This window comes from Aspergillus caelatus (genome assembly GCF_009193585.1).
Source record: "Aspergillus caelatus strain CBS 763.97 unplaced genomic scaffold BDV27scaffold_58, whole genome shotgun sequence".
Lineage (NCBI taxonomy): Eukaryota > Fungi > Ascomycota > Eurotiomycetes > Eurotiales > Aspergillaceae > Aspergillus > Aspergillus caelatus.
The window spans coordinates 1-23,911 of NW_022475321.1; the positions used below are offsets into that span (position 1 = coordinate 1).

Here is a 23,911-nt window from a genome sequence, read left to right on the forward strand (position 1 = left end):
TTTTGATATTGCAAATCTGGTTGACGGCGTCTGCAGGAAAGGCAAAATGTCAAAGACTAAAGCAAAATAATTAGAAAGTAAAAAAGAAAAAAAAAAAAAGAAAGAAAGAAAGAAAAAAGAAAAAGAAAAGAAAGAGTATTACCAAGGCGACCCAATTCATATACAGTAGAATCCGGTAATACCCCTTCATGTCACAAGATCCCCAGTTCCTTTTACCTACCACCTAGATGGAAAAAGGCAAATCATGAGCAATTAAATGAATGGCCCCAGATGCCGATACTTAGTTATCATCATGGGCTCCCCAATCATCCTGAGCTCCCCAATCATCGTCCTCACGCTGCCACAACAGGTGCCCGTCCATGTCATAATTTTCCACACTGTGCCCATGAGGTATAGGTGTATCGACGCCCTCAATAACCTTCAAAGACGGTAATTTTGCATCGTTTTGTTCCAACAACATTGCTATCTGGGCCTCTATATCTAGATCTAATGGCGTTTTATATTTGTGTGGGTATTTACCCGGCAAACCATAGCCGTAGATGCGCAGCGATTCCAGACGTGGGGGAAGGTTGTCAATGAGTGAGAAGGGTTCCTTCAGGCGACCGGAACCAAAGCCACGAGTGTAGCAGTAGAGAACATGAGTGCCGATACTAAGATGTTTGAGATTGGCAAAGCTCCTCAGCGCACACTCCGGAGCCACTGATTCTACACCAAGGACTTTTTCCTTTTGAGCCATCCGCTCCTGGAGCTCTTCGTCTACCTCATATGGGCCGCTCCAAGGCGGGCCAAAATCCTCATCGAACATTTCACGAAAAGTCACATGCGTCTGGATGTCAAGATCACGCTCTTCCAACATGTGCCGGTGGGTGAGTAACGACTCCAAGAGATCTATTGAACTGACCGGTGATAGATCTCCGCCCCGCTCCCAGCGTCCACCGACCGTAAATGCGAACTTCCTTAGCTGCTTGGCTGACTGTATAATGATATCCAATTCCTCGGGCGAATGCATAATACAGTGGTAGAGCATGATGTCCGTGTAGTTGGCAGAACGTGGTGGAGGCCACATTTCTACATTGCGTTCTGGCTGGATGGCTTCGAAATGAACGGATTTAATGGCGGAGAGTTCCCGGATGAGGTTAAGGCAGTCGTGAACCTCGAAATCCCAATAGAGTGTATCATCGTCCGCACCATTATCTATATCAGAGAGAAGTCTCACTGAGCGGAGATTTTGCAGACCAGCCACATCGCGCTTCTCAGCGATGGCTCGCCGGAGAAAGTTTTCAAATATATATGTCTTGGAGGGTCGTTGCAAACCTAAATGGGAAGAAGACTAGGGATTCCAACTGAGACGACAGGGAAAAAAGCATGACAGCTAGGGCCTGCGCCTGGAAATATAGGTACTTGTCAAATAGGCTGAAGAACTGTAAGCGCCTAGAAAGATCAACAGCCTATCGATGAGTAACTGGCGTACCTTCGGTACTTGGTAACATCCTGCAGAAGCATATTCATTACCTGTTCATGTTCTCCCTGTCCTTCGAACCCCGCGTTTTCTGACTGCGAGCTGGAGCCTCTGAAGATCTTCTGGTGGCAGCAAGACCTGTGCTGGTCGAATCTCATAAGGATCACCCCGATACGATAAGCACGGTGTACGATCAAGCTTCAGCTCCCGTAGTTGTCCCGCGAGGGACGGCTCTCTAAGAATGGAGAACAAAATCTGCAATCCCCTCTTTATCTCGGCTGGGGATCGAAGCCGCACTTTGTGGAAGTTGTCATTGTTTTGCAGTTGACAGATACCATGTCTAGCCTGAAGTTGGAATGAATTGGCGAGTCTCATGTAACCAGTGCCAGAGGTGGGGATAATATGTCGCCAGACGAGTCTTCTGCAGGCTAGCATGGCAAGGAAAAAAAAAAAAAAAAAAAACGGGTGCACAAGGGGAAATCGCGAGATACTATGTAGTAGATCTTTCCGACCCGCATCAAAACCAGGGTCATCCTAGTAGCCAAGCACGCCTAGATTCTATCGATGCTCTCCAACACTGGTAAACTATACACGCTTAGCTACCTAGTAACCAAGCTATTACACACTATTTTAGTGTTGCAGGGATCCGGAGCCAGACAAAGAGAGTTACGTGGATACCTATAAAACAGCTAAAACCTGTGATGCTACATTGCAGCTTGCAGCTAGTCCTATAAGGTTGTAACGGAGCCATTCTCAGGGCCAACCCTAATCCCATTTTAAACATGTCTGAGGCCATTCACAATGAAAATTATCCTAGAAAAAGTATCTAGTGTGCCCTAAAACGCTATACGCCGCGGATGTAACTAATGGCAATTCATGTCCTGCGCATAGTGTAATATCAACCCCTGCTCAGAGCTCCGCAGCAATACCGTTTTTATTACTACAAATGGAACCAAACCATTTGCGAAGATCATAATTTCTGCTCAACAGCTGAAATTGCGGTCCCACAAATTATATAGCTCACCCTACTATATGGAAAGCGCTGAAAACGGTCCATAAGTAGGATCCATAGGTGAGGAACGATTGCAGAATTCTTTGATTGGGCCTTGGTGTTAATGTCGAGGTTTCCACTTAGTGGTGGCAAGCAATCACTTGGCAATTGCTCACTGCATCTACTTAGTAGAATGTGTGATCGAGAGTTCGTCAATTATAATGGTCAGATTCTGTTATCATGGGATACAACGTTATATATAATTCCAAAGAAAGCAATACAACAATTTGAGTTAGCAAACGAACAGCAAAGTAGAGGCTTTCAGACTGTATGAAATGCTATTGCATATATAGTAATAGCCACTAACAAACTCTTAACTAGTCAGTAAAGTCTACATTTGGTCCCTTTGTTAATTTGCTGTAGTTGGTTCTATTTGTGCTATTTTTTCGAATAGTTGTTGGCGCACATGCTCAGCCCGCTGAATTAGGGTATTGTGATCTACTTGAGGCGATGTAGGAGAGGGTGGACTATAACAGAGAAACTATAGGCTCCTGGATGACTTGCATTAATCGATCGGCAGAACAGTGTCTCGCATTGCGATCAGGAAATCATTTCCGACCTCGATATAAAAGGTAAAGATTCCGGTTTTCCTAATAGTGTGAACTTAGGCTATAATCCAAGACAGTGAAACTATTAATTGCGAAAATTTGTGTTTACTTGCAATAAATGTGAGTAAATAAGAACACTTGTGCGGAAATATAGCGGAAAATCCCATTCAGTAATTTGGGGAAATCTGGGGCCGCCTTGGCAAAGCTTCGAAGCCGTAGTTTTGTAGCTTTCCCCGAGATCCCTATGAATCTTGTCACCCAATCTTCTTCATTTCATAAATGTTCATAGCTGTAGGGTTAAAATTGTACCAGTGCGATGAGCGGAAGGTGAAGCCGCGAGGTTCCGCGTCCGTGTTTAGCCGTCGGGAGCGGAATGGAATGCCGCAGTGCCCGATACGAAAGCCTGAGGTACATACAAGGTTGCTTCCTCGGTCACAGCCTTACAACCAATGAGGTGCGTCCGATTCGCGATGTTGCAGCGATGGCCGCCCCTCTTCTGCTGCATGGTTGGCGACAGTCTCATATCCTATCAAGAACGAGGCAGTTTGTCCACGTACCGTGACGTTGAACCACGGTCGGAAAGGTCCCGTGCAACAGACGTAATAACCCCTGCGGAGGCTTGATGTTTAAACGAGATGTTAGGTATAAAACCGCGTCGCATGCCACCTTAGCTGCTATGAGACTTTTCCTTCGGTAACGACTGTTTTGTCTCGTTTACTTTAGACATTTTCAGAGATGTCGTTACAAACGATCGCGATCGCCGCTATCGCGGTGGTGTACTTTATCATCCGCTACTTGAACCGCACCGATGTCCCAAAGATCAAAGGCATCCCAGAGATTCCTGGCGTTCCTCTCTTCGGAAATCTTTTACAGCTAGGCGACCAGCATGCGACGGTCGCGGGAAAATGGGCGAAGAAGTTCGGACCGGTTTTCCAGGTGCGCATGGGGAACAAGGTGAGCTTTGACATTCTTTTAGTGGCTGATGTGAGGGGGGCCGAAGCTAACTTGACCGCTGTTCAGCGTGTGGTGTTTGCCAACAGTTTCGACTCCGTGCGCCAGCTCTGGATCAAGGACCAATCCGCGCTCATTTCTCGCCCGACATTCCACACCTTCCATAGCGTCGTTTCCAGCTCGCAGGGATTTACTATTGGTACATCCCCCTGGGATGAATCCTGCAAGAGACGGCGCAAGGCGGCTGCAACGGCGCTGAATCGCCCCGCAGTGCAGTCGTATATGCCGATCATTGATTTGGAAGCCACCGCTAGTATTAAGGAACTGTTCAAGGATAGCCAGAATGGAACGGTGGATGTGAACCCTACTGCTTATTTCCAGCGGTTTGCGCTTAATACCAGTCTTACGCTGAACTACGGGTTCCGGATCGCGGGAAATGTTGATGATGAGCTGCTCAAGGAAATCGTCGATGTCGAACGTGGAGTGTCGAACTTCCGCAGTACGAGCAATAACTGGCAGGATTATATTCCCTTACTACGGATTTTGCCTAAAATGAACCGTGAGGCTGAGGAATTCCGTGTCCGTCGGGATAAGTACTTGACGTATTTGTTGGATATTCTCAAGGACAGAATTGCTAAGGGAACGGACACGCCGTGTATTACTGGAAATATCTTGAAGGACCCGGAAGCAAAGCTTAATGAAGGTAAGAGTGCCTTTAGTCTAATCATTAGAGTTCGCCACTGACGGAATGGCTTAACAGCGGAGGTGAAGTCTATTTGCTTGACGATGGTTTCGGCTGGTCTGGATACTGTTCCAGGTAATCTGATCATGGGCATTGCGTATCTGGCTTCTGAGGACGGTCAGCGTATTCAGCAGAAGGCCTATGACGAGATCATGAAAGTCTACCCGGATGGCGATGCATGGGAAAAGTGCTTGGTTGAGGAGAAGGTCCCATACGTGTCGGCCTTGGTTAAGGAAACTCTGCGATTCTGGACTGTCATCCCGATTTGCCTGCCACGGGTAAACATCAAGGAAATAGAGTTTAACGGGGCAAAGATTCCGGCTGGAACTACCTTCTTCATGGTAAGATACTACTTCCTTATCTCTGGCCTGTGCCCCAGGAACCATACTCATTGAGGTACAGAACGCCTGGGCTGCCGACTACGACGAGGACCATTTCAAGATGCCCGAAAAATTCATCCCTGAGCGATATCTCGAAGTCTCTGAAGGTTCTGGTACCCCACACTACGGATATGGGGCCGGCTCACGGATGTGTGCGGGATCGCACCTTGCTAATCGCGAGCTTTTCACGGCTTACGTCCGGCTGATCACTGCTTTCACAATGCATCCAGCGCAGAATCCGGCAGATCGCCCTATCCTGGATGCGATCGAGTGTAATGCGATTCCCACGGCCCTGACCACAGAGCCAAAACCATTCAAGGTCGGTTTCAAGCCGCGGGATGCTACCAAGCTTCAACAATGGATCGTGGAGAGCGATGAACGGACGAAGGATCTGTAGTCTTCTATTTTTCTATTTCTTCCAGTCTTGAATTAGCATTGCGTTGGCTATGATATTTGCATGCTTAGAATGAAAATGTACATAGTAGTATGAATGTGAAGGCCCCCTCAAATGGATCAAATGAATAACATCTCCAATAAAAGACCGAGAGAATACATGAACACAAACTAAGAATTTAGCGGGACCGCGAACCATTCAAGGAAGTGGATAACTGCCGAGTGGATCGTCGCGCCTAACCGCCTCGGGCAATAGTGCAACCTCGGCTGCCGAACCCCCGCATTAGCGACTTGACCCAACAACAAAAACATCCATCGGCTTTTTCCTTTTCTCACCGTTCGTACCGGGACTTGTGCAAAATGTCTGCCCCGGCGGATCATGACACAATCCACATCGTAGACAACGGGGATAACCGTACGATAGAGAACGAAGCGGAGTCAAACGACCCCCGTCCGCGGAAAAGACGGAAATACATCGCAAAGGCATGGTGGGTCACGTTAATCCATTCCGGTATTGTGAACAGCTCGAGGTCTTGCTGAAATCGGGAACAACAGTAACGAGTGCAAGCGTCGAAAAATCAAGTGTAATGGAGAGACACCATGCCAAAGATGTGGAAGGCAGCGGATTGGATGTGTGTACGCCGAAGCACAGCGACAAGAAATTAGCGGAAATGAGAAGTAAGAGCAGGTCTGTGGGGCGGAGAGAGTTACGCTGACGGAAAATAGCGGGTTCGATCAATTGTGCGAGCAGATGAAAGCCATGCAGGAACAGATTACGGCTTTGACGGCTGCCGTTCATACTCTGACTCAAGGTGCGGGTGTTCCGGCGTCATTATCGCGACCGGACCAGACCTGTTCATCTATTTCCTCGCAGAGACCGTTTCGGCGTGTTTCATCGGCGCGGGAGTTGACCTTTCAAGGTCCTACGACATCTGCGTTTAGTTTTGACCTTGCGAAATCGAGTCTTCAGCGGCGCGGGATCGTCGAGCGCAATGATGCTGGTGAGGATGGGGATCTGACCCAGGAACCGTCGCCTATGCCATCACCGCCCTCGCCGACTCAAGTGCCGCATACGCGACGGGGTGATCCGCTGTGGTCTATTGGAAAAGATGAAGCTCTTCGATTGTGTAGGGTATATGAGGAGGAGATGGGGATTATGTACCCTGTCTTGGACCTGCAGCAGCTCCTCAACCAGGTCGAGATCCTTTATGGTCAGGTGGGAACAGAAGCCTGGTCGGAAGCTTCTGTACAGCATCATGGTAACACGAAGCTGGATAATTACGACGTCCACATTCTCAGATTGGTTCTTGCGTGCGCAATAACGGCCGAGGCAAGCGGAAACAGCGATCTCGCAATGAGGTTGTTTGAGGATGTACAGGAGGTGGCAGACAATTGTGTATGGGGGCCACCGGACATTAGAGGTATCATGTTCCTGACGTTGGTGGTAAGTCCTGCTTTACTATTGTTCCTTGCATAACCTGACGTAGTCACTTAGTCGATTTTCTATTTTCAAATGGATGAGGAAGCGCTTGCCTGGAGGACAATCGGCATCGTGGAACGTATGTGTCTGGAGAAAGGTCTTCACCGACGGGAAACATTGCAACAACCGGCTATCCTAGCTGAAGGGAGGGAGCGTATTCTACGACTATTCTGGTCCATATATGTTCTGGATATGCGCTGGAGCTTCGGGACAGGCATGCCATTCGCCTTAGAGGACACAGATATTGACCCGTGGCTTCCGGAGCCCGAGGAAAAGACCCCCTACTTGCGGGTGATGATTCGGTATAGTCGCATTGCGGCGAAGGTCTGGAAGTTTATATCAGCTTTCAACAACACTAATGAGATCAAGAAGGACGAGATGAACTATCTAGACTGGCAGGTCCTGCGATGGGCTGCGGCAATACCTGAATCGTTGCGTCTTGACCAGCCATTCGATCAGGCGCAACAAGATCCTCGGAGTATCCGTCGGCTACGATCTTTACTTTACCTACGCGCCAATCAGCTGCGGATGCTGATCTATCGACCGGTACTACACTCCGCGGCTCATATAATGCGTTATCCCGCAGAATCGCAAATAGTCGTTGACCTTGCCAAAGACACTATCCAGTTCATCACGAAACTCAACGAAACGTCAGATATATACCGCCTCCAGCAGGTCACATTCAACTGGTTTCTCGTGTCAGCCCTTGCCGTTCTGTTCCTCGCCGTATCGCAGACACCCGCTCAATTCAGTGCTCACTCTAAAGTGGAGTTCTACATGGCCTTGGAGTTAGTCAAAGGCTTCTCGCCGCGATCATATGTGTCCCGGCGGTTGTGGAAGTCAATCAAGGGCCTTCGAAAACTGGGACCTCAACTTGGGCTGCAAACCCACCAACAGCCCGAAGAGACAGCTCGGTCCGCAATCGAGCCAGCCGCTGGTAGTGCAATGATAGACACAATGGAGCAGGTGCCGGCACCTAGTACGAATAGTCATACAACACCGGACGGAGCCCAGATGACACGGGAGCTGATGGAATGGTTCGAAGCAGTGGGCAACATTGAAGACCAGATCATGTCAGTGGGGACGGGTATGCAGACGTATGAGGAACCGTGGCAGTATGGGGCTCGCATGGGGAATGGCTACACATTTGACTTTGGAGGTGAGCTGTCGAGCTTGATGAAGGATTGCTTTTGATAGCACTATAGAAATATCAAGGGCTTTACCCCGTTTTAATACCTTCAATTCCTGTGATACCGGTAACAGTAAAAATAGACAACTAAAGTTATTTCCACATCATCAACTTACTAAGTCTATCCATAGTGCACTACAATCCCCCAACCCCAGCTCTGCCAAAAGGAAATCGACAAAAACACATCACACTACTACTACTTCACAGATAGGATACCCAAATCAAGGAACTAACGACGGTCACTCCCTTATGGCCAGCGATAAGGGTCACCAACGACAGGCGAGCGAGGTGTGACGACAGCTAGTTTAGGCTCAGGAGGTTCATATCCCATCTCAGCTTATGTTTCTATGAATACAATTAGCACAATTCGCGATAGCCAACGATGAAATATCGATATTCTTACTTTTCATGGAGACTATCTCAAAGACAATTTTCTTCCCACGTTTCTTCCCACATGATAGAGCAGACCTCCATTGGATATTGTTGAAAATGTAAATTGTTGGCTCCCCTTCGATGGTACATTTTAGGAGATGCTCCGTGGTGGAAAACCTGCATTGCTCGGACAGAAATGTAGTCCATGTTTCCCAGGACAGCCATTGGAAGGGAATACTACGCTCCTTTGCTTGATAACTAACAAAGAAATGGCCAGCCTCGACACAACCATTTCGGATTGGATCTATAGTATTATCGACGATAATAAATCGTCCCATGTAATTTGTGGTACCTCGGGAGAAGGTGTGGACATGATGTACAGCAAATGGGGAAGTGGAAAGGCCACTGTAACTCGTCCCAGAATGGCTGGTGGCTAGGGATTGGCTAGGGATGACCGGATATTATAGGGTGAGGAAGACGAGGTCAAATATTCGAAGGATCGAGATGGAGGGATTGAAATCCAGTATGTTTTAGCTAGACCTGATCTCTGGATAAGAAGAGAAGGATCTCCCATGGTTGAGACGAAAGGTGTTTATATACGTCTCCAGCCGGCCTTTGTACTGGATATACCCCAAGATCAACTGGAGTACTCCATCACTGCTTCGGAGAAACATCAGGATTATAGCGCATTGTGTCTGAAGGTACCTTTATTATTCAGTATTTCATCTATTCTTTACCTAAAAAAAAAAAAAAAAATTGATATCGGTATCTGCCCACGCTTTCCAGCTTTATTCCAATATACCCAGGAGCATACATTGGCTTTAACAATAGCGAAGGTCCGTTACACAGGGAGACGAAGAGACAAGAGAATGAAACGTCTATCGGATCAGTTATAAAGGGGCTTTCCCAATGTTTCCAAGTCTTTGACAGTAAAATCCGTAACCAACATATGAGCTGGCTCATGCGCGAACACAAGTCCTTCGATTCGGTCTCCTGCCGACTCCACTGCCATCTGTGGTGTGACACCACATGCCTTATGAACAATCAACAAAGTGAATTTCTTTTTTATAGAATAATAGATTAAAAATAGGAAAGGAGAAACCCACCCAGAAAACTGGAACCTCACCGTCTTCAAAAACCTGTCTCTCTCCGTAATCCGGTTTCTCAATATCGCTAATACCCAACCGCTCGAGGGCATCCCATCCCCAGTCAACCGGCTCCCCATGCGTGGCTAGGAATGGTCTTGTGATCTCCCTAACCCTCTCTACATCTTCCACGCGATAGGGTCTCATAGAAACAATACAAGTTCCGTTCTTGAAGATCCCGGATGCTAACAATGGAATCCGTGTTTTGTACATGGGAACAATGGTCCCCGTGGCTTGGTGTCTTGGTCTGAGCCCCGCGTCAGACAGGGCATCTTCAAAGGAAAAAGAGCATCCGATTAAAAAGCCGACATAGTCGTCTGTCCAAAGATTCATGAGATCGGTACGGCTTTCAATATACTTGCCATCTTTGTAAACGCGGTATTTGGGACAGTCTGTGCGAAGGTCGAAGTCCTTCTCCTTGATGCAGGACGACGGGTAAATGATGTGGGGGTTGCCCTTCTGGGTGAGTCCAAGTAAGGGACAGGAGACTGGATTGCGGAGACACAGGTTGTGGAAATCGTCGGCGTGTTGCGATGGAAGGATGAGCAGGTTGGCTTGTAGGTATCCTGGGGCTAGGCCGGAGGTGTTGGTTATGTGGTTTTGGCGGCCGAGGAGGCGGACTTGGTGGGCAGTTTGACATAGCGTGGGGTCCATCTCTACAATAGTATTATGGCTGTTCTTTGGTTTGAGTACTTGTGTTCTACATTTGAATTATATGACTTTCCCCGCGGAATGAGAATAGCTTATTTTCCGCCTTGACACGGAGTGGTTAACGACCATCAAGCAAGGAGCCAAGCCCTAGGTCCCCGTAGTATTTCCTACTCTGTATACACCGAGTCAACCCACTCGTTTTCCCCATATCCACCCTCGGGGCCCACTCACCGATATCTGGGGTTTTATCAGTCGGACCACCCAATGAGCTAATGGGATTTAGTAGGGGTAACCAACTGATAAACCCCTGTCCACCACTTATCTTGACCCTTCGGCCCGAACGGGCTGTTTCTACGAGCGGAGACGCGGACTTGGGCCGAATTTCTGTTACTCAAGTGATACCTTATTCAGATAACGGGACTGCCATCCAGCCAAACACTATGCATCTTCAGGGAAAAGATATGCATCCGCTATCTTGATAGGTAATCGTGACGGAGGGATCAGCGAGATCCACGGGGTTTCTTTTTAACCCCAGATTTTCCCCTTCCCTGTCGACTCGGTTTTGGAGGTTTTGGGGTGGAAGTGCAGTTAACATCCATTTCCCGCACGAACTCAAGAACGCAACAGTGCTTGGTATTTATTCGACCAGCTTATTTGGACGCCTTCCATGTCGACAAACCAAAAGGATATTCCGGTTGAGAGCAAAAATGATCGCAAGACCTCCGTAGAGGAGCCGGGTCTCGGCGATATGGACGACGTCGTGCTCGATCCGAAGAAGGAGAAGAAACTTCTCATGAAGCTGGATATTGCTTTCGTTCCAATTATCATGGTGACATATTTGTCATGCTTCTTAGATCGCACAAATATCGGTATGTCGTATACCCTATTGAGGATTTGGCATGGGAGCTGACCTTCGTCACAGGCAATGTCAAGGTCGCCGGAATGCCTGAGGATATCGGGGCCTCCGAGACTCAGTTTTCGACCGCCGTGTCCATTTTCTACGTGACATATGTGCTGCTAGAATCACCATGGGCGGTGTTGATGAAGAAACTTACGCCTCGCAATATCCTAACCGGACTATGCATCGTCTGGTCTTTGGCGACAATTTTTACGGGGTTCGTACAGAACGTTGCTGCGCTGTACGCGACACGGTTGATTTTGGGTGCTTGCGAGGCGGGTCTTTTCCCGTGTCTGAATCTGTACCTGACAATGGTCTACCGACGGGAAGAGCAGGCGAAGCGCGTCTCCTACCTTTTCAGCTGTGCAGCCATTTCTGGTGCCGTGGGAGGTTTACTGGCATACGCACTGCTGCATATGGATGGGCTGGGAGGAAAGGCTGGATGGAGGTACTTGTTCGCCCCCTTTCTTTTACATCGGATAATTAACTAAGAAATGAACTAGATGGGTCTACATCATCGAAGGCCTCTTCAGCATGGTCTGCGCCGTCCTCATCTGGTTCGGCCTCCCCAATGACCCAGCAGAGTCGTACTTCCTGACCGCGGAAGAGAAATGGATGATGCGCGTGCGTAACGAACAACGCCGCAAATACATGGGCAGCGACAAGTTCAGCTGGGAGGAGATGTGGACTGCACTGCGCGATCCCAAACTGGCGTTCAGCGCAGTCACGCAGTTCTGTCAGGATATCCTGCTCTACGGATTCAGCACCTTCCTGCCAACAATTCTGCAGGGTATCGGGTATAACTCGTTGATGAGCAATGTGTTGACCGTGCCGGTGTATATTTGGGCCGCAATTGTATTTATTGCGGTTGCATATTGTGCAGATCGGTTTTCGCGCTTTGCCTCTGTAAGTCTTGTCCTTTTTCTTCCCTCTCCAAATCAACAATCTGGTGGCGAACATGGTGAAGAACATGCTAACGTGCGAAAACAGTATATCCTAGTGGCCAACATCTTCGGAATAATAGGCTACATCCTCCTCCTAGCCGTATCCAACGACCCCGTCAAATATTTCGCCACCTACCTCTGCGCAATCGCCTGCTACACCGGCGTCGGACTAAACGTGGCCTGGCTGAACGTCAACTTTGCCCCCCAATACCGTCGAGCCCTGGCAGTCGGCGTCCAACAAACCATCGGAAACTGTGCGGGAATCGTCGCCGGACAAATCTACCGCAAATCACCTTATGTACTCGGTAACTCATTCTCCTTGGGGTCTCTATGCGTAGCTCAGATCGTGGTCTTCGTGCATGCAATGTATCTGAAGAGAGAGAACGCAGAGAAGGAGAGGATCATCGACGGGAAAGAGGATACGCGGAGAGTCAGGACAGGTGACGCGGAAGTGGAGTTCAAGTATCATTACTAGTAGTAATTCCTGTTCCAGTGGTCCAGGGGAAATTTTATAACTGGTTATGTCATTCATAAGATTCTTTTTTTTTAATTTTTTCTAGATTTTTTCCTTGGATAATTTCTTGGGAGTGAGGGTTGTACGTATTCTTCTGGTGGATGCGTGCATGACGTCATGACGTACGTATACATGAGATTAATTCTTTTTTTTTTTAGAAGGAAAGGTGGAAAAGGTACCGCAGGATATATTAATATGGATCTCCACTAATTTCAGCCTTACATTTATAAATCGATAGATTGATATACTTTCTTTCACCTACAATTGACGTTGATTGAAACACTTTTGTGAACCACTGCCCGACATTAGCACCTCCTACCAAACAAACCAAAGAAAGCATAACCATAAGAACACCATGGGCTCTTGTTTCTCCTCTCACGGCGGCAGTAATCGCCGTCATCATATGAGCCCCGGCATGGGAATGGGCGCAGGCGGATATCCACCCCCGCGAAAACACGAGTTCGGTCCTGGCGCTGGACTGGGAGGAGGCTTTGGCACGGGGCCTGGAGGATTTGGTGGCGGTGGACACCATCATCATCATCATCATCATAATCATCATCATGGTGGTGGTGGTGGACTTGGTATGGGAATGGGTGGTCATGGGCATCATGGTCATCATGGGGGCATGGGACCTGGGTTTGGAGGCGGGCATCATGGAGGTGGGTTTGGTGGATTGGGTGGAGGACACCATGGCGGACATCATGGAGGACATCATCATGGTGGAGGACATCATGGAGGGGGCTGGTAATTTCTTACTGCATGGGCTAACGGTATGTGTCTATATGGTTACGATTGTTTGCGACTGTGCTGACGAGGTCAGATTAGATGTTTATGTGCTTGTACGGCTTGTACGATATGTATTAATGATTCTTTATTTCTTCTCAAATTTCACTATGGTTTCTCCACAATATACTGTGAATCCTGGGACGGAAGTACAGCATGGTATTTTCACAGGCGTGGACACCAATCAATTCGATCCTCTAGGATACTCACTTGATCTTTGTAATCGGCTCCATCCTGGTTGAACAGTTCCCAAGCTTGTTCAGCAATTGTGGTAGGATTTAAGAAACTCGAGGCGGGTGATACAATCCCTCCCACAATAACCATTCCTACACGAGTTCCTCCCCTCGCAAGAGACTTCTGCAACGACTTGACCAAGTTTGCCTGTGCAGCCTTTGCCACCGACAAAGAAAATAATTCAGGGATTGGATCAACCGGTAAGAGACTGTTTGTCACTAGAATCGTCGGCTTGATACCGATTCCCGGGTTCGTTTGCATTGTATTAGCCAGGATGGGCATTGCCCATTGAACAGCAACATAGAGGGCAGTCACCGAGACCTAGAGAGTAGAACAAATCAATTATTGGAGAATACCCCTACAATGACAATAGATCCAAACTTACCTTCAGATCCAGCTCAATCTCTTCAACAGGGAAATCAAAAAAGTTGCTTCCACTAACGCGAGCCGCGTTGAAATAGACACATTCCAGGGTCCCAAAGGACTGAACTTCTGTTAAAGCCGCCTTGAATTGTTCCAGATCGCTGATGTCCACTTTCCATGTCCGAACATGGACTTGACGACCAATCTCTGCAGCAGAAGAGAGAATCGTCTCTTTATCTGCTTGCAACTGAGATGGGTTCCGGGCAAAGAGGGCTATATGCTCAAAGTGCTTTTGGGCAAACAAGGATGCCACAGCCACACCTATTCCAGGACCAGAGCCTATCAACAGGAGTGTTCTTGCAGAGACTGGATCCATGGTGAATATAAGGGATAGATAGCTTAAGACGAAGAAGAAGAAGTAAAAGCAACAATGAGAGGTATACGTTCTTACTAGACAGGAGGAGGTTAGTATTGTGAAATGAAAACTGATTCTTTGGTCCTCCCTTTATACTTCTTTGGAGGTAAAAAGCTATATTCTCATCAATTCAATTCTTAGTTATTAGAATAGTAGAATAAGACGCTAGCGGCCGATGGCCCCACGGATGCGAAAAAAGTATGGGATCTGTCAACCTGGAATTGCACCTATAAACTACCGTATAGATACGCCTATGGCGTTCGGACACTTTTAGGTGGTCGAATGGGAATGATCTTTCGTGTGTCAGAATCCTTGGAGACTTCGCCCTAGCAGCCGATCCTTGACTGAGGCTTGACCTTATGAAACGTTGGTACTCGGTAGACGGTAATTTTGGTTATATCCGGTCACACACTAGCGGCCGCAAGTTCTAACGTGAGATTTGATTGGCAGACATCAACAAATCATTTCCAGCCAAAACAAGAGCATCTGTAAGCGCCATACATAGATAGTAAGTAGTATTAAACCCGGCCACACCTGCTCTGCTGCCCCTCTTCTTACTTCCCTATCTTCACACACAAACATAAATCAATCGAGAAAAGAGACGAAAAGCATGCATCAAATCTTCCCAAACACTAAATCCCCATTCATCGCCAACGGGCCCATGCATGGCTATGCATATAGCCGTCTAGCAAGCGCCGTTTCATCTGCCGGGGGCTACGGTACATATAACCCTATATAACCCTTTCTTCCCTTCTAGTTGAGCAAGACTAAGACTCAGAAACTCGAGTATAGGCTTCATAGCCGGCGGCACCGATTTTAGAACGGGGTCTCCACAGCTCGAACAACTGCAAGCGGAACTCAACACAGCTCGATCACTTCTTGGGATCGCAAGCCCCGATGAAAAGCTCCCCATAGGTGTAGGCTGTCTCCTGCTCCAGCCAGAAGGCCTAATTGACAATGTACTTCCGATTCTATGCGCCGCTCGGGTAACTGGGATCTGGCTTTCGTTTCCGAAGAATGGAGCCGATCATGCGCCGATCATCACGGCTGTTCATCAGCTCCGAGAGAAGGAGAACTGGGATGTGAAAGTGTTCGTGCAGGTTGGGACGGTACAGGCTGCGAGGGAGGCGATCGACTATGGGGCGGATGTACTGGTTGTTCAGGGGTCGGATGCGGGTGGGCACCAGTGGGCGCAGGGGGCGAGTCTGATTGCGCTCATTCCGGAGGTGAAGGGGCTACTTCGCGAGTTGGGTAAGACGGGGGAAGTCCGGTTGTTGGCTGCGGGGGGTATTGTTGATGCGAGGGGGATGGTTGCGGCTATGGCGTTAGGTGAGCTTCTTTGTCTTCCGATGAGGTTATGATATATATAGCAAGCATATGGGACGTGCTAATGTTATTCGTTACGCAAGGTGCGGATGGAATCGTTATGGGAACAAGAGCAAGTCGTGGCCTTCACTTCTAAAGCATGTCTGGATACTAACACATTTGCACTCTCAGTTTATTGCTACCGTTGAATGCGCAGGTCCGGATGTCGCAAAAGAAAAGATCGTTTCCACGACTGATGGGATCTCAACGACAATTAAATCACGCAAGCACGATGTGTTCAATTCGACCGACTTTTGGCCTAGGCAATATGATGGCAGAGCCATCATCGGTCCCAGCTACGAGGACTTTCAGAGCGGTGTTACAGATGAAGAAATCCTCAAACGACACAGCGACGCCAGAGAAAAGGGAGAAGATGATAGAACCATTATATGGGCGTGAGTGTCTTTATCCGTAATATTTGGAGCTCTACTCATAAGACAAATAGAGGTACTGGGATTGGGTCCATCAAGGAGGTGGTGACGGTTAAGCAGCTTCTGGACGATGCTCGATCGGAAGTCCGATCAATCGTGGCGCAGGTGAACAATGCTTTTAGTGAGACAAATTAAGGAAGATTGCGGACAGGTACTATTATTGATAATGTTAATCAAGTTTAACGTTCCAGACAGAGCCATTGGCTATGACAGATACGAGAGGGCAGGTATTTGAGCCGCCAACCAAATTTAACGGTTATCCCACTCGCTGCAAATATTGATCTGAGGGAGTTCAGCATCTAGAATGCATGGTACACAAGGTGCTACACATACCGGCCAATTTCCACGATTCCCTCGCGTAAAGTAGTGTCAGTCGGAATGGCTCATAGTCTAGCTGAAACTGCTCCCCGAGTAGCTCGTTCATTCTAATCCCAGCAAGGACAGCTTCCCCCGTGCACATGACAGCAGGGAGTGGTGCAGACGGAATTTTCTCCGGTGTACTGAGCATATTAAACTTATTGCATATATCGCGGACCATGTTGATAAACGAAGTCAAGGCTAGGAGCGACGCTTTAGCATCATTGGATGTCCCAAAGGTTTGGCACTTCACCGCACAATCGATTCGAACTCGATGAAGGATCAACGCAGCCCTATCGTCCATTATTATTGACCCTGGATTGGTACGGGTAGGCATCTCACGTTAAGGTGATCGCATTAGCGCCGCATAAGGTTGCCCACCCCTGAGGCGTCTGCTCAAACAACCTTTCCGCGAACTGCATTAGTCGGTGATCCAACGATTGGCATTTTTCTGGCAGCGAATTGACGTCGACGTGTCTTTGTAGCAGTTGCACTTCACCGAGAAGACGGACGGCCTGAATCTCCCGGGCATAATAGCAAAGGGGAACATCGACTGGCACGGACATCGGCTGGTGGGATGGGGCCTGGGTTGCTTCACTTTTGTCTGTTCTCAAACATGCATCATCTACAGGCAGTCGGAAGTGATCCGCCAAGTCTTCTGATACATGAGGCGCTTTGAATTCGGTTACTACCTGGTATATGACGCTGTATCAAAAAGAAGGTCAGCAGCCCCTTCCAAAATTGCAGTTACTCGTGAGACGCCGATACCGGTCCAGCAAATATATCCCAGCCCACACCCGTCTTCGTTCCTCAGCAGCCTCCCAGGACAGGTAATCTTCGTAGTCATTCCCATCATCTATATTGAGTTTCATTAAGTAGCCTAACCTCGCACAGCTTGCTATGCTCAATGAGGCCGCTCCAGGGGATGCTTGCCCAGTCTCATATAAGGCTATCAGAAGACCACTCTGGACTAGTTGTAATGAAGGCGCGCGTCTTAGCTGAAGAACGGCGTTAAGTTCCTTGCACAGAGTGTAATTTCGATATGATGGATTTGTAGCTCTATCTGGTAAGCCTCCCTGCACGACAAGAAGTATGGCGAGAGCAAGCAGGGCAGTCTCTGCACGAGGTTGATGACCTAGCTTCTCAAGACTTTCCATAAACGGCCTCTCCATGACAACCGGTAACCATGGCTGGATGTGGGAAAAGTAATCGTTCAGGATACGAGTAAATGTCGAACTGTGTTCTTCCTGGGCTTGCTGCAACATATTAACGTACAATAGATCGATATTAAGACTAGGCGCTTGGGGGTTGTCCAACTCCAACCGCAACAAAAAGGTCAGCCCTTCGGACGGAGATACGTCAGAGGCGGTATGCCAGAGATAATTGCATGAGCGATTCTGTCTTTGTTCCATTCTCAGTGGCGTTGCAAGACAAAAAGATCCGTAGTCAAAGATGCATTGCAGTACCTGGTGCACCGGCCGCATGATGGCAACATCTTGTCACATCCCCTCTTCTGCTCTCTGCAAGCAGCACAGGCATTCTCCGCAACCGAAGCCGATGTCGACTTTGTGGTAACTGTCATTGAACGAGAATTCATTACAATAGTAGCTTTATTTATTTTGAACTAGGTCGATATGACGAACGGCCCTGAACTTGCCAAAGTTCGTTGAAGTTATCGAGTCAGCAGCCCCACATGAGACCCTTTGATTAAAATCTTGGGGCTGACTCGCTCGGTTCGTGACCCGCTCGTTTCCGAATAACTCACTTCGTTGTGACATGCGTACGTAATCCAGATGGCCGCAATTGCAGTCCCCATGCCATGTCAAGGTGCTCAATATCAAGTGGATCATTAGAGGCAAATTCCGGTCCACCGTCCTCTTTTTGAATCATCAGTCCTTCACCAACCTGCCTTATAGTCAATCTAGCTTGGTGAGTAGCGCAGCGAACGCGTGTACATTTAGGTATCGTTGGAATTCTGCATCACCACTCGAGAGCTCTGGTGAGATTAGAACTGCTATATTCATGGCAGATCGTTCATTCGCAAAAACGGATAGGTGAATGATAAACTAACCTTCGAATTTCGGTGGGATGTATGGCGCAACCCGTGTGAAAACGTTCTGAAAATCCGTCAAGTCCATGATCACAGCCAGATTCACTCTCGCCATCTGAACCATAGTTGCTTCGGATTGGCCTGTGAGGGAGCTTTTCTAGCGACCGGATTACTTTAGCTAGCCTTGGTGTCCGTCTCCATCATGATCTAACTGGCTTGCAAGACGCATGAATGCATCTCGGACGTGCTGAATAAATTCGCGAGGGGTCACAGGTCGGGGTCTGGTCACGTAGTCCGTATAGACTGAGTTCAAGTCTATCGCAGCCACGCCGGGGGGGGGGGGGGGAACTAGTGTTGCTGGTGCCGATGGATTTCCGTAAAATGCCATATACGAGCGGTCAGGGCCTGATTGGTCTGGGGATCCATGTTTGGAGACAAGGGATCTTTGAGACCTCGAGACACGGATGCTCTTCAACAATGAAAGATATGTTATGATGGATAGACGAGCGTGGATAGAGGAAGATGGATGTAGGCAGAAACGCTTTGTTGGATAAAATGTGCGTTGATCGTTGCCTAACTAACAAAGGGGGTCACACCAGTGAACATTATCATCCTTCCATATGGTTCCATTGCAAAACCGTGGATATAACATTGCAAAGTTGGTAAAATGAGCATAGTATCGTTAATTAGGCATGTTATGATCTTAAAGATGATTTATAGATACGGCGGTAGGGTTACAGGAGAGCACGTGAGGGAACACCATATACTTCATTATGTGATTCCTAGTATTATTTCCATAAGACATCTCAAATCATTCCAAACCTTGCGATCCGCGTCCTTCTATCAGAATTCCCCACTTCCAGGCCATCCAATCTAATGGATGGTTTCCCAAAATATTCAAAAATTGACTAGAGTTCCACAGTTAGGTCGGGTTTCGCTCCGTAGTCTTCAGTAGAAATTAAGTCAACCATCTTGTAATCAAGTAATTTCATGGCCATGTACAGAATAGGCTACCTTTTTTGGCAACAATATCAAACCTAACTCTCTCACCAGATTCCAGCATCGCCTGGATGGCACAGAGCCACTACGTGCGACAGAACACATATCTATTGAGAATGCATCCATCCCGTTCAAAGGAGAATTCTATCAGCTGCTTGTCCGGGTGAAAATCGCACTGTTTTCGACCAGTACTTCCACCCAGAAGCCATAGTCGAGATTCCGAATGGAGAGAGTGTCTTTAGTATCTCCATGTTGCCAAACGCACCAAGCGCCGAGAAAGGCGGAACGCCTGAGATCCACGTGGTTGATGATTTCGATGGAAGTATCCTCATGTATTTTCATTTTGCAAATGTCTCAAGGGGTATGGGCGTGTTAGATTACGTTTAAGAAGCAAGAGATCGTAAAGAGTAGAAAAGCCCTTCGATGCTCAGTAGATTAGAGGAGAAAGGTATGCAGGCAATCGATAGGTTGTAGTGTATAAACGTGTAACAGAAAAGCTACGAGGCGTTGACGTGCTTGGAAATCTGATTGGTTTGGCCGATTGGGTAACTTTGCTAGAAGTTGATGGAGCCTGACTGAGTGAATCTAATGAAACTAGTCCCTGACTACGCGTTTCTGTCATTTATCTCCAGCCCCTTGTCTTCCTACTTCTGTCTAATTGTTTCAACCACCGTCTCTCGATTACACCCAATACCCTTGAAATCTATTGTCATCTAACTCTCACTTTGACGTTCAAAGGTGAGGCTTCCTCTTTCCCCTTGATAATTGAATCGGACGTGCAAAGTTCAAACCACCTTAAGGCAGTAAACAGACTAAGACGTATTTCTAGCTCACAAGCACGATGCCCCGTGAAATTGCCTGGGACGCGGCCTTCAAGGTCCACAACCGCTTGGACCCAACCAAAAGCGGCATGTTCATGGCATGGGACTTCGCTCGTGTCTGGGATGGTCAAACCTTGTATATCAGAGACCTGGACTATGGCAAGTGGATCACCGGCTTGGTTGAAAAGTGTGGTTTCGAACCAGATACCCATTTCGCCAGATATACCGTTTACTATGATGGTCACGACGTCACTGGAAATATCCTCTGCGAAGCTCACTGGCACTATGCCATCAGAATGAACCTGGAACGTGGTCTGGACTTTGAAATTGTTCCCCAGGATGGTATGTACCCGGATCTAGCATGGATAATATCAAATGGAATGGTCTGCTAATGTTCCTAGGATACCTTGAGACTAACCATGACGGAACTCTCAATGAAACGATCAGCCGTGAGGACTTCTTGGCTTGGGTTGATAATCAGTACATGTACCTTTCCGATTGAAGATTACCAAACGCTTATCCTGATTTCTGTGGGTGGGGCCTGTTCCGGGGTCGATGTGAATGTACATTTGGAATCAATCGTCTTGATTTGGCTGGGTTTGTTGCGTTCGATGTGTTGACTCTGTCTGCCTACCTTTGTGAGATGGCAATGTTCGTAGTCTCCTGATGGACTACTGTTTCTGCATTGGGACAATGTCGTGTGGTTCGTTACGTCCATAGTATGAGATAAATTTTGTGACTTGCGTTTCCTGTTGTGCCTTGGGCTTGTTCCAACTAATGATAAACTTGAAGATTGATTATGGATGGGAAGGCTTTCTAGCCATTGGAATATCTCATCGGCTGGACAACGTATCGAACATGCGATCTAAACAATTTATTCTGCCGCATTTCCGCATAGAAGCAGTTCCACACAGTATGAGATAAGCTTTGACACCGCCGGAACATCCGATTAAACATCATTCCCCACCGTATTCCATCCCTTTTATGAAAATAGAAGCTTCACAGAGCACGCCGAGATACCACAAAAACATAGAAGCCACAAAGCAAATCCCAACACTGTCTGTTTGAATAGAAAGAGGTCGGACCAATGCCCAATAATCAATCTAAATCGCATTTCTCCATGTCTGCCGGTTTCTCAACAGCATCATAGAAATCAGACTCATGCTTATGACTAGCACCATTCCTTCCATCTTTCTCCACACGAAGCCATTCTAGTGAAGATAAGCGCACAATTCCCATCAGATTCATATAGTAACAGGGTATTCTCACTGTATTTGTGAACAATCTCGAATTCAAGATCAGCTTCGTTTTTCGACATGAGATCAATAGCAGCGGCAAACTGCTTCTCAGAGCAAATATAGACAAACTCCTGTGTGCCTTTACCAAGCGAGAGTCTACATCTGATACGGTGGCGCCAGGACGAGAAGCCGCACTGGCTCCTGAGGGCTCGCTTCCAGCTGGAGTAGTTGATCGATCCATACATCGTGTTGGTTCCCCAAGTTGTAATGAACGAGTAGAGCTTGAATATGGCACTTCGTTCGGGATTGACACGGTTGCGAACGATTATCCGAGTGGCATCTGACTTGATCCCTGGTCTGAGATACGCCATGGTTATGATTTGCAGGTAATGTCTCCACAGTAGTTTTATTATTCTTAATGTGAGCTGTGCGAGCACAGGACTTGTCTGATTCTTGTGTCTGTGTGTCTGTGTGTCTCTTTTGGAGGAAAGGTGTGTTTATGTTCGGGGTAGAGGGTAAGAAGCTGTCATTATGATAGCAGAAAACTCCTAATGAGGTACATATGATGGTCTCACTATATCATCTATGCATCACCAATACGTGCCTCGGGACACTTCTTTACCTCTGCTAGAATTGGCTTGTTCATTAGTTGGCCGTCGATTTTCTGTGGCTGACTTAGACGGTCCCTAAAATAACAAGAAGTACGTGTTTCCCTCCATCTTCGCTTTGAATGCCGTATAGGTTTGATTTCTGATAGGGAGGGGGCTTGTTTTGGCCTTTTCACTGTCAGGCGGTATGTACACCTTGATAAATGTCTGGGATATCGGGGAGTGCAATAGGTACTGTATTGCATACAAGTACTAACACTTAAGCAACGGACTGGCCACCATCATAATAGTACACAATTCAACCTCCAAGATTACATTACTCATCATCCACCAATCCAACCATCTCCAACGAATCCTTCCAGAGCCGAGTCTCGTCCTCCGGCTTGTACGTGTGATTGACAAATGTCCCAACATAATCCTCAGTACCTTCCGGGCCCTGTACAGCCTCAGCGCACCCAGCAAGGAATTTTCCGCCTGTACCTTCCAACTCCCTTCCAACCGCAGCCCAGACCGTTGTCGCAGCACCTTGCTCTAAGCTCTTCCATAGAGAATTCCATTTCGTATTCTGGAGCAACTGGTCAATCTGCTCCGTACTAAGGTAGTGCCCCAGATTAGTGGCGATCATCCCGGGGTGAACGCTGTACGCGTGCAGACCACGAGAGCCATAGCGACGGTCGAGCTCATTGGCCATGTAAATACCCGCGGTCTTTGACTGGGAGTATGCTTTCCATGGATCGTATCCACCTTTCTGGAAGCTATAGTTATCCGACGCGTTGATCCCGCCGTGTCTGTGTGAATCGGAAGATACGTTCACGACGCGAGACTGGAATTCAGCTGTGGTGGCGGCAAGCATGGCAGGTTTGAGTAGATTGAAGAGCAAGAAATGGGAAAGGTGGTTTGTTGCGAACTGCAGCTCGTAGCCATCTTTCGATAGGCGGAGCTCCGGGACGGACATGATCCCGGCGTTGTTGATTAGGAGGATGACTTTGTCGGCCTTGGAGAGGATGGTCTTCGCAGCGTTGCGCACACTCTCCAGGGAGGACTGGTCCATGTGGACAAGTTCCATCTGCTCTGGCTTGAAGATGTCGCCCAGAGCCGCTTTCGCTTTGGTTAAATCCCGGGCTGTGAGATAGAGGGTTGCGCCGGTTACAGCGATGGCTCGGACCGTTTCAAGGCCGATGCCGGATGAAACACCGGTGATTACGGCTGACTTTCCGACGAGCTTGCCTTCCATCTCAGCATCTTTGACAATTTGCAGTGCTGTTGGGCGGGCATCGCCGGGACCCTGGGGGTTTGCGTGAGCTTCGGCGTAGCGAGACATGGTGTTTTATATCAAGATTTGTTGATTGGTGCGGTGAGTTATGATGAGTAGAAGATGATATTCTTAAGATGCTGCTGATGAAGGGTATGCTCAGTAGGAAATCACCAGGCTTTTATGTTCATTCTGGCGGTACTCAATGAGTTTTGATTTCTAAGAAGATATAGATGTGGCCTGGAACTGGCTGACCATTTTTTTTTCCAGATTGGGAA

At 47.8% G+C, this 23,911-nt stretch overlaps 13 protein-coding genes across 13 annotated transcripts; 6 read left to right on the top strand and 7 right to left on the bottom strand.

Annotated features, from left to right (window-relative positions):
• Positions 1-280: 280 nt before the first annotated feature.
• On the bottom strand, positions 281-1,894 carry BDV27DRAFT_156297 (uncharacterized protein; the record flags this gene model as incomplete). The annotated part of the gene is made up of 2 exons (XM_032072300.1): positions 281-1,330; positions 1,556-1,894. 2 exons carry the CDS (start codon positions 1,892-1,894, stop codon positions 281-283), a joined length of 1,389 nt encoding a protein of 462 aa, XP_031929079.1.
• A 1,843-nt stretch (positions 1,895-3,737) lies between these two features.
• Positions 3,738-5,672, top strand: BDV27DRAFT_125879 (cytochrome P450). Its single transcript, XM_032066437.1, has 4 exons — positions 3,738-4,012; positions 4,079-4,712; positions 4,770-5,092; positions 5,154-5,672. The coding sequence occupies exons 1-4, from the start codon at positions 3,794-3,796 to the stop codon at positions 5,526-5,528; spliced, it is 1,551 nt and encodes a 516-aa protein (XP_031929080.1). The 5' UTR covers positions 3,738-3,793; the 3' UTR covers positions 5,529-5,672.
• Positions 5,673-5,884: 212 nt separating this feature from the next.
• On the top strand, positions 5,885-8,198 carry BDV27DRAFT_171146 (putative C6 transcription factor; the record flags this gene model as incomplete). Its single annotated transcript, XM_032075519.1, has 4 exons — positions 5,885-6,012; positions 6,080-6,202; positions 6,251-6,968; positions 7,020-8,198. 4 exons carry the CDS (start codon positions 5,885-5,887, stop codon positions 8,196-8,198), a joined length of 2,148 nt encoding a protein of 715 aa, XP_031929081.1.
• Positions 8,199-9,314: 1,116 nt separating this feature from the next.
• BDV27DRAFT_96371 (DUF1445 domain protein) lies at positions 9,315-10,462 on the bottom strand. The gene is made up of 2 exons (XM_032078068.1): positions 9,672-10,462; positions 9,315-9,598 (listed from the first exon to the last, which is right to left on the bottom strand). Exons 1-2 carry the CDS (start codon positions 10,362-10,364, stop codon positions 9,452-9,454), a joined length of 840 nt encoding a protein of 279 aa, XP_031929082.1. The 5' UTR covers positions 10,365-10,462; the 3' UTR covers positions 9,315-9,451.
• Positions 10,463-10,938: 476 nt separating this feature from the next.
• BDV27DRAFT_96375 (allantoate permease family MFS transporter) lies at positions 10,939-12,714 on the top strand. Its single transcript, XM_032078069.1, has 4 exons — positions 10,939-11,230; positions 11,284-11,707; positions 11,763-12,165; positions 12,250-12,714. Exons 1-4 carry the CDS (start codon positions 11,029-11,031, stop codon positions 12,676-12,678), a joined length of 1,458 nt encoding a protein of 485 aa, XP_031929083.1. The 5' UTR covers positions 10,939-11,028; the 3' UTR covers positions 12,679-12,714.
• Positions 12,715-13,072: 358 nt separating this feature from the next.
• Positions 13,073-13,465, top strand: BDV27DRAFT_156302 (uncharacterized protein; the record flags this gene model as incomplete). Its single annotated transcript, XM_032072301.1, has 1 exon — positions 13,073-13,465. One exon carries the CDS (start codon positions 13,073-13,075, stop codon positions 13,463-13,465), a length of 393 nt encoding a protein of 130 aa, XP_031929084.1.
• Positions 13,466-13,665: 200 nt separating this feature from the next.
• Positions 13,666-14,473, bottom strand: BDV27DRAFT_156303 (putative short-chain alcohol dehydrogenase; the record flags this gene model as incomplete). The annotated part of the gene is made up of 2 exons (XM_032072302.1): positions 13,666-14,055; positions 14,120-14,473. The coding sequence occupies 2 exons, from the start codon at positions 14,471-14,473 to the stop codon at positions 13,666-13,668; spliced, it is 744 nt and encodes a 247-aa protein (XP_031929085.1).
• Positions 14,474-15,122: 649 nt separating this feature from the next.
• On the top strand, positions 15,123-16,443 carry BDV27DRAFT_156304 (nitronate monooxygenase; the record flags this gene model as incomplete). The annotated part of the gene is made up of 5 exons (XM_032072303.1): positions 15,123-15,231; positions 15,305-15,841; positions 15,922-15,935; positions 16,010-16,272; positions 16,323-16,443. The coding sequence occupies 5 exons, from the start codon at positions 15,123-15,125 to the stop codon at positions 16,441-16,443; spliced, it is 1,044 nt and encodes a 347-aa protein (XP_031929086.1).
• A 121-nt stretch (positions 16,444-16,564) lies between these two features.
• Positions 16,565-18,149, bottom strand: BDV27DRAFT_156305 (fungal specific transcription factor domain-containing protein; the record flags this gene model as incomplete). Its single annotated transcript, XM_032072304.1, has 4 exons — positions 16,565-16,590; positions 16,642-16,958; positions 17,008-17,370; positions 17,434-18,149. The coding sequence occupies 4 exons, from the start codon at positions 18,147-18,149 to the stop codon at positions 16,565-16,567; spliced, it is 1,422 nt and encodes a 473-aa protein (XP_031929087.1).
• Positions 18,150-18,426: 277 nt separating this feature from the next.
• Positions 18,427-18,839, bottom strand: BDV27DRAFT_156306 (uncharacterized protein; the record flags this gene model as incomplete). The annotated part of the gene is made up of 3 exons (XM_032072305.1): positions 18,427-18,570; positions 18,621-18,661; positions 18,737-18,839. The coding sequence occupies 3 exons, from the start codon at positions 18,837-18,839 to the stop codon at positions 18,427-18,429; spliced, it is 288 nt and encodes a 95-aa protein (XP_031929088.1).
• A 1,716-nt stretch (positions 18,840-20,555) lies between these two features.
• On the top strand, positions 20,556-21,037 carry BDV27DRAFT_156307 (uncharacterized protein; the record flags this gene model as incomplete). Its single annotated transcript, XM_032072306.1, has 2 exons — positions 20,556-20,877; positions 20,937-21,037. 2 exons carry the CDS (start codon positions 20,556-20,558, stop codon positions 21,035-21,037), a joined length of 423 nt encoding a protein of 140 aa, XP_031929089.1.
• Positions 21,038-21,633: 596 nt separating this feature from the next.
• Positions 21,634-22,144, bottom strand: BDV27DRAFT_156308 (uncharacterized protein; the record flags this gene model as incomplete). The annotated part of the gene is made up of 2 exons (XM_032072307.1): positions 21,634-21,746; positions 21,805-22,144. 2 exons carry the CDS (start codon positions 22,142-22,144, stop codon positions 21,634-21,636), a joined length of 453 nt encoding a protein of 150 aa, XP_031929090.1.
• Positions 22,145-22,697: 553 nt separating this feature from the next.
• Positions 22,698-23,772, bottom strand: BDV27DRAFT_171150 (putative short-chain dehydrogenase/reductase; the record flags this gene model as incomplete). The annotated part of the gene is made up of 1 exon (XM_032075520.1): positions 22,698-23,772. Exon 1 carries the CDS (start codon positions 23,700-23,702, stop codon positions 22,698-22,700), a length of 1,005 nt encoding a protein of 334 aa, XP_031929091.1. The 5' UTR covers positions 23,703-23,772.
• Positions 23,773-23,911: the final 139 nt, after the last annotated feature.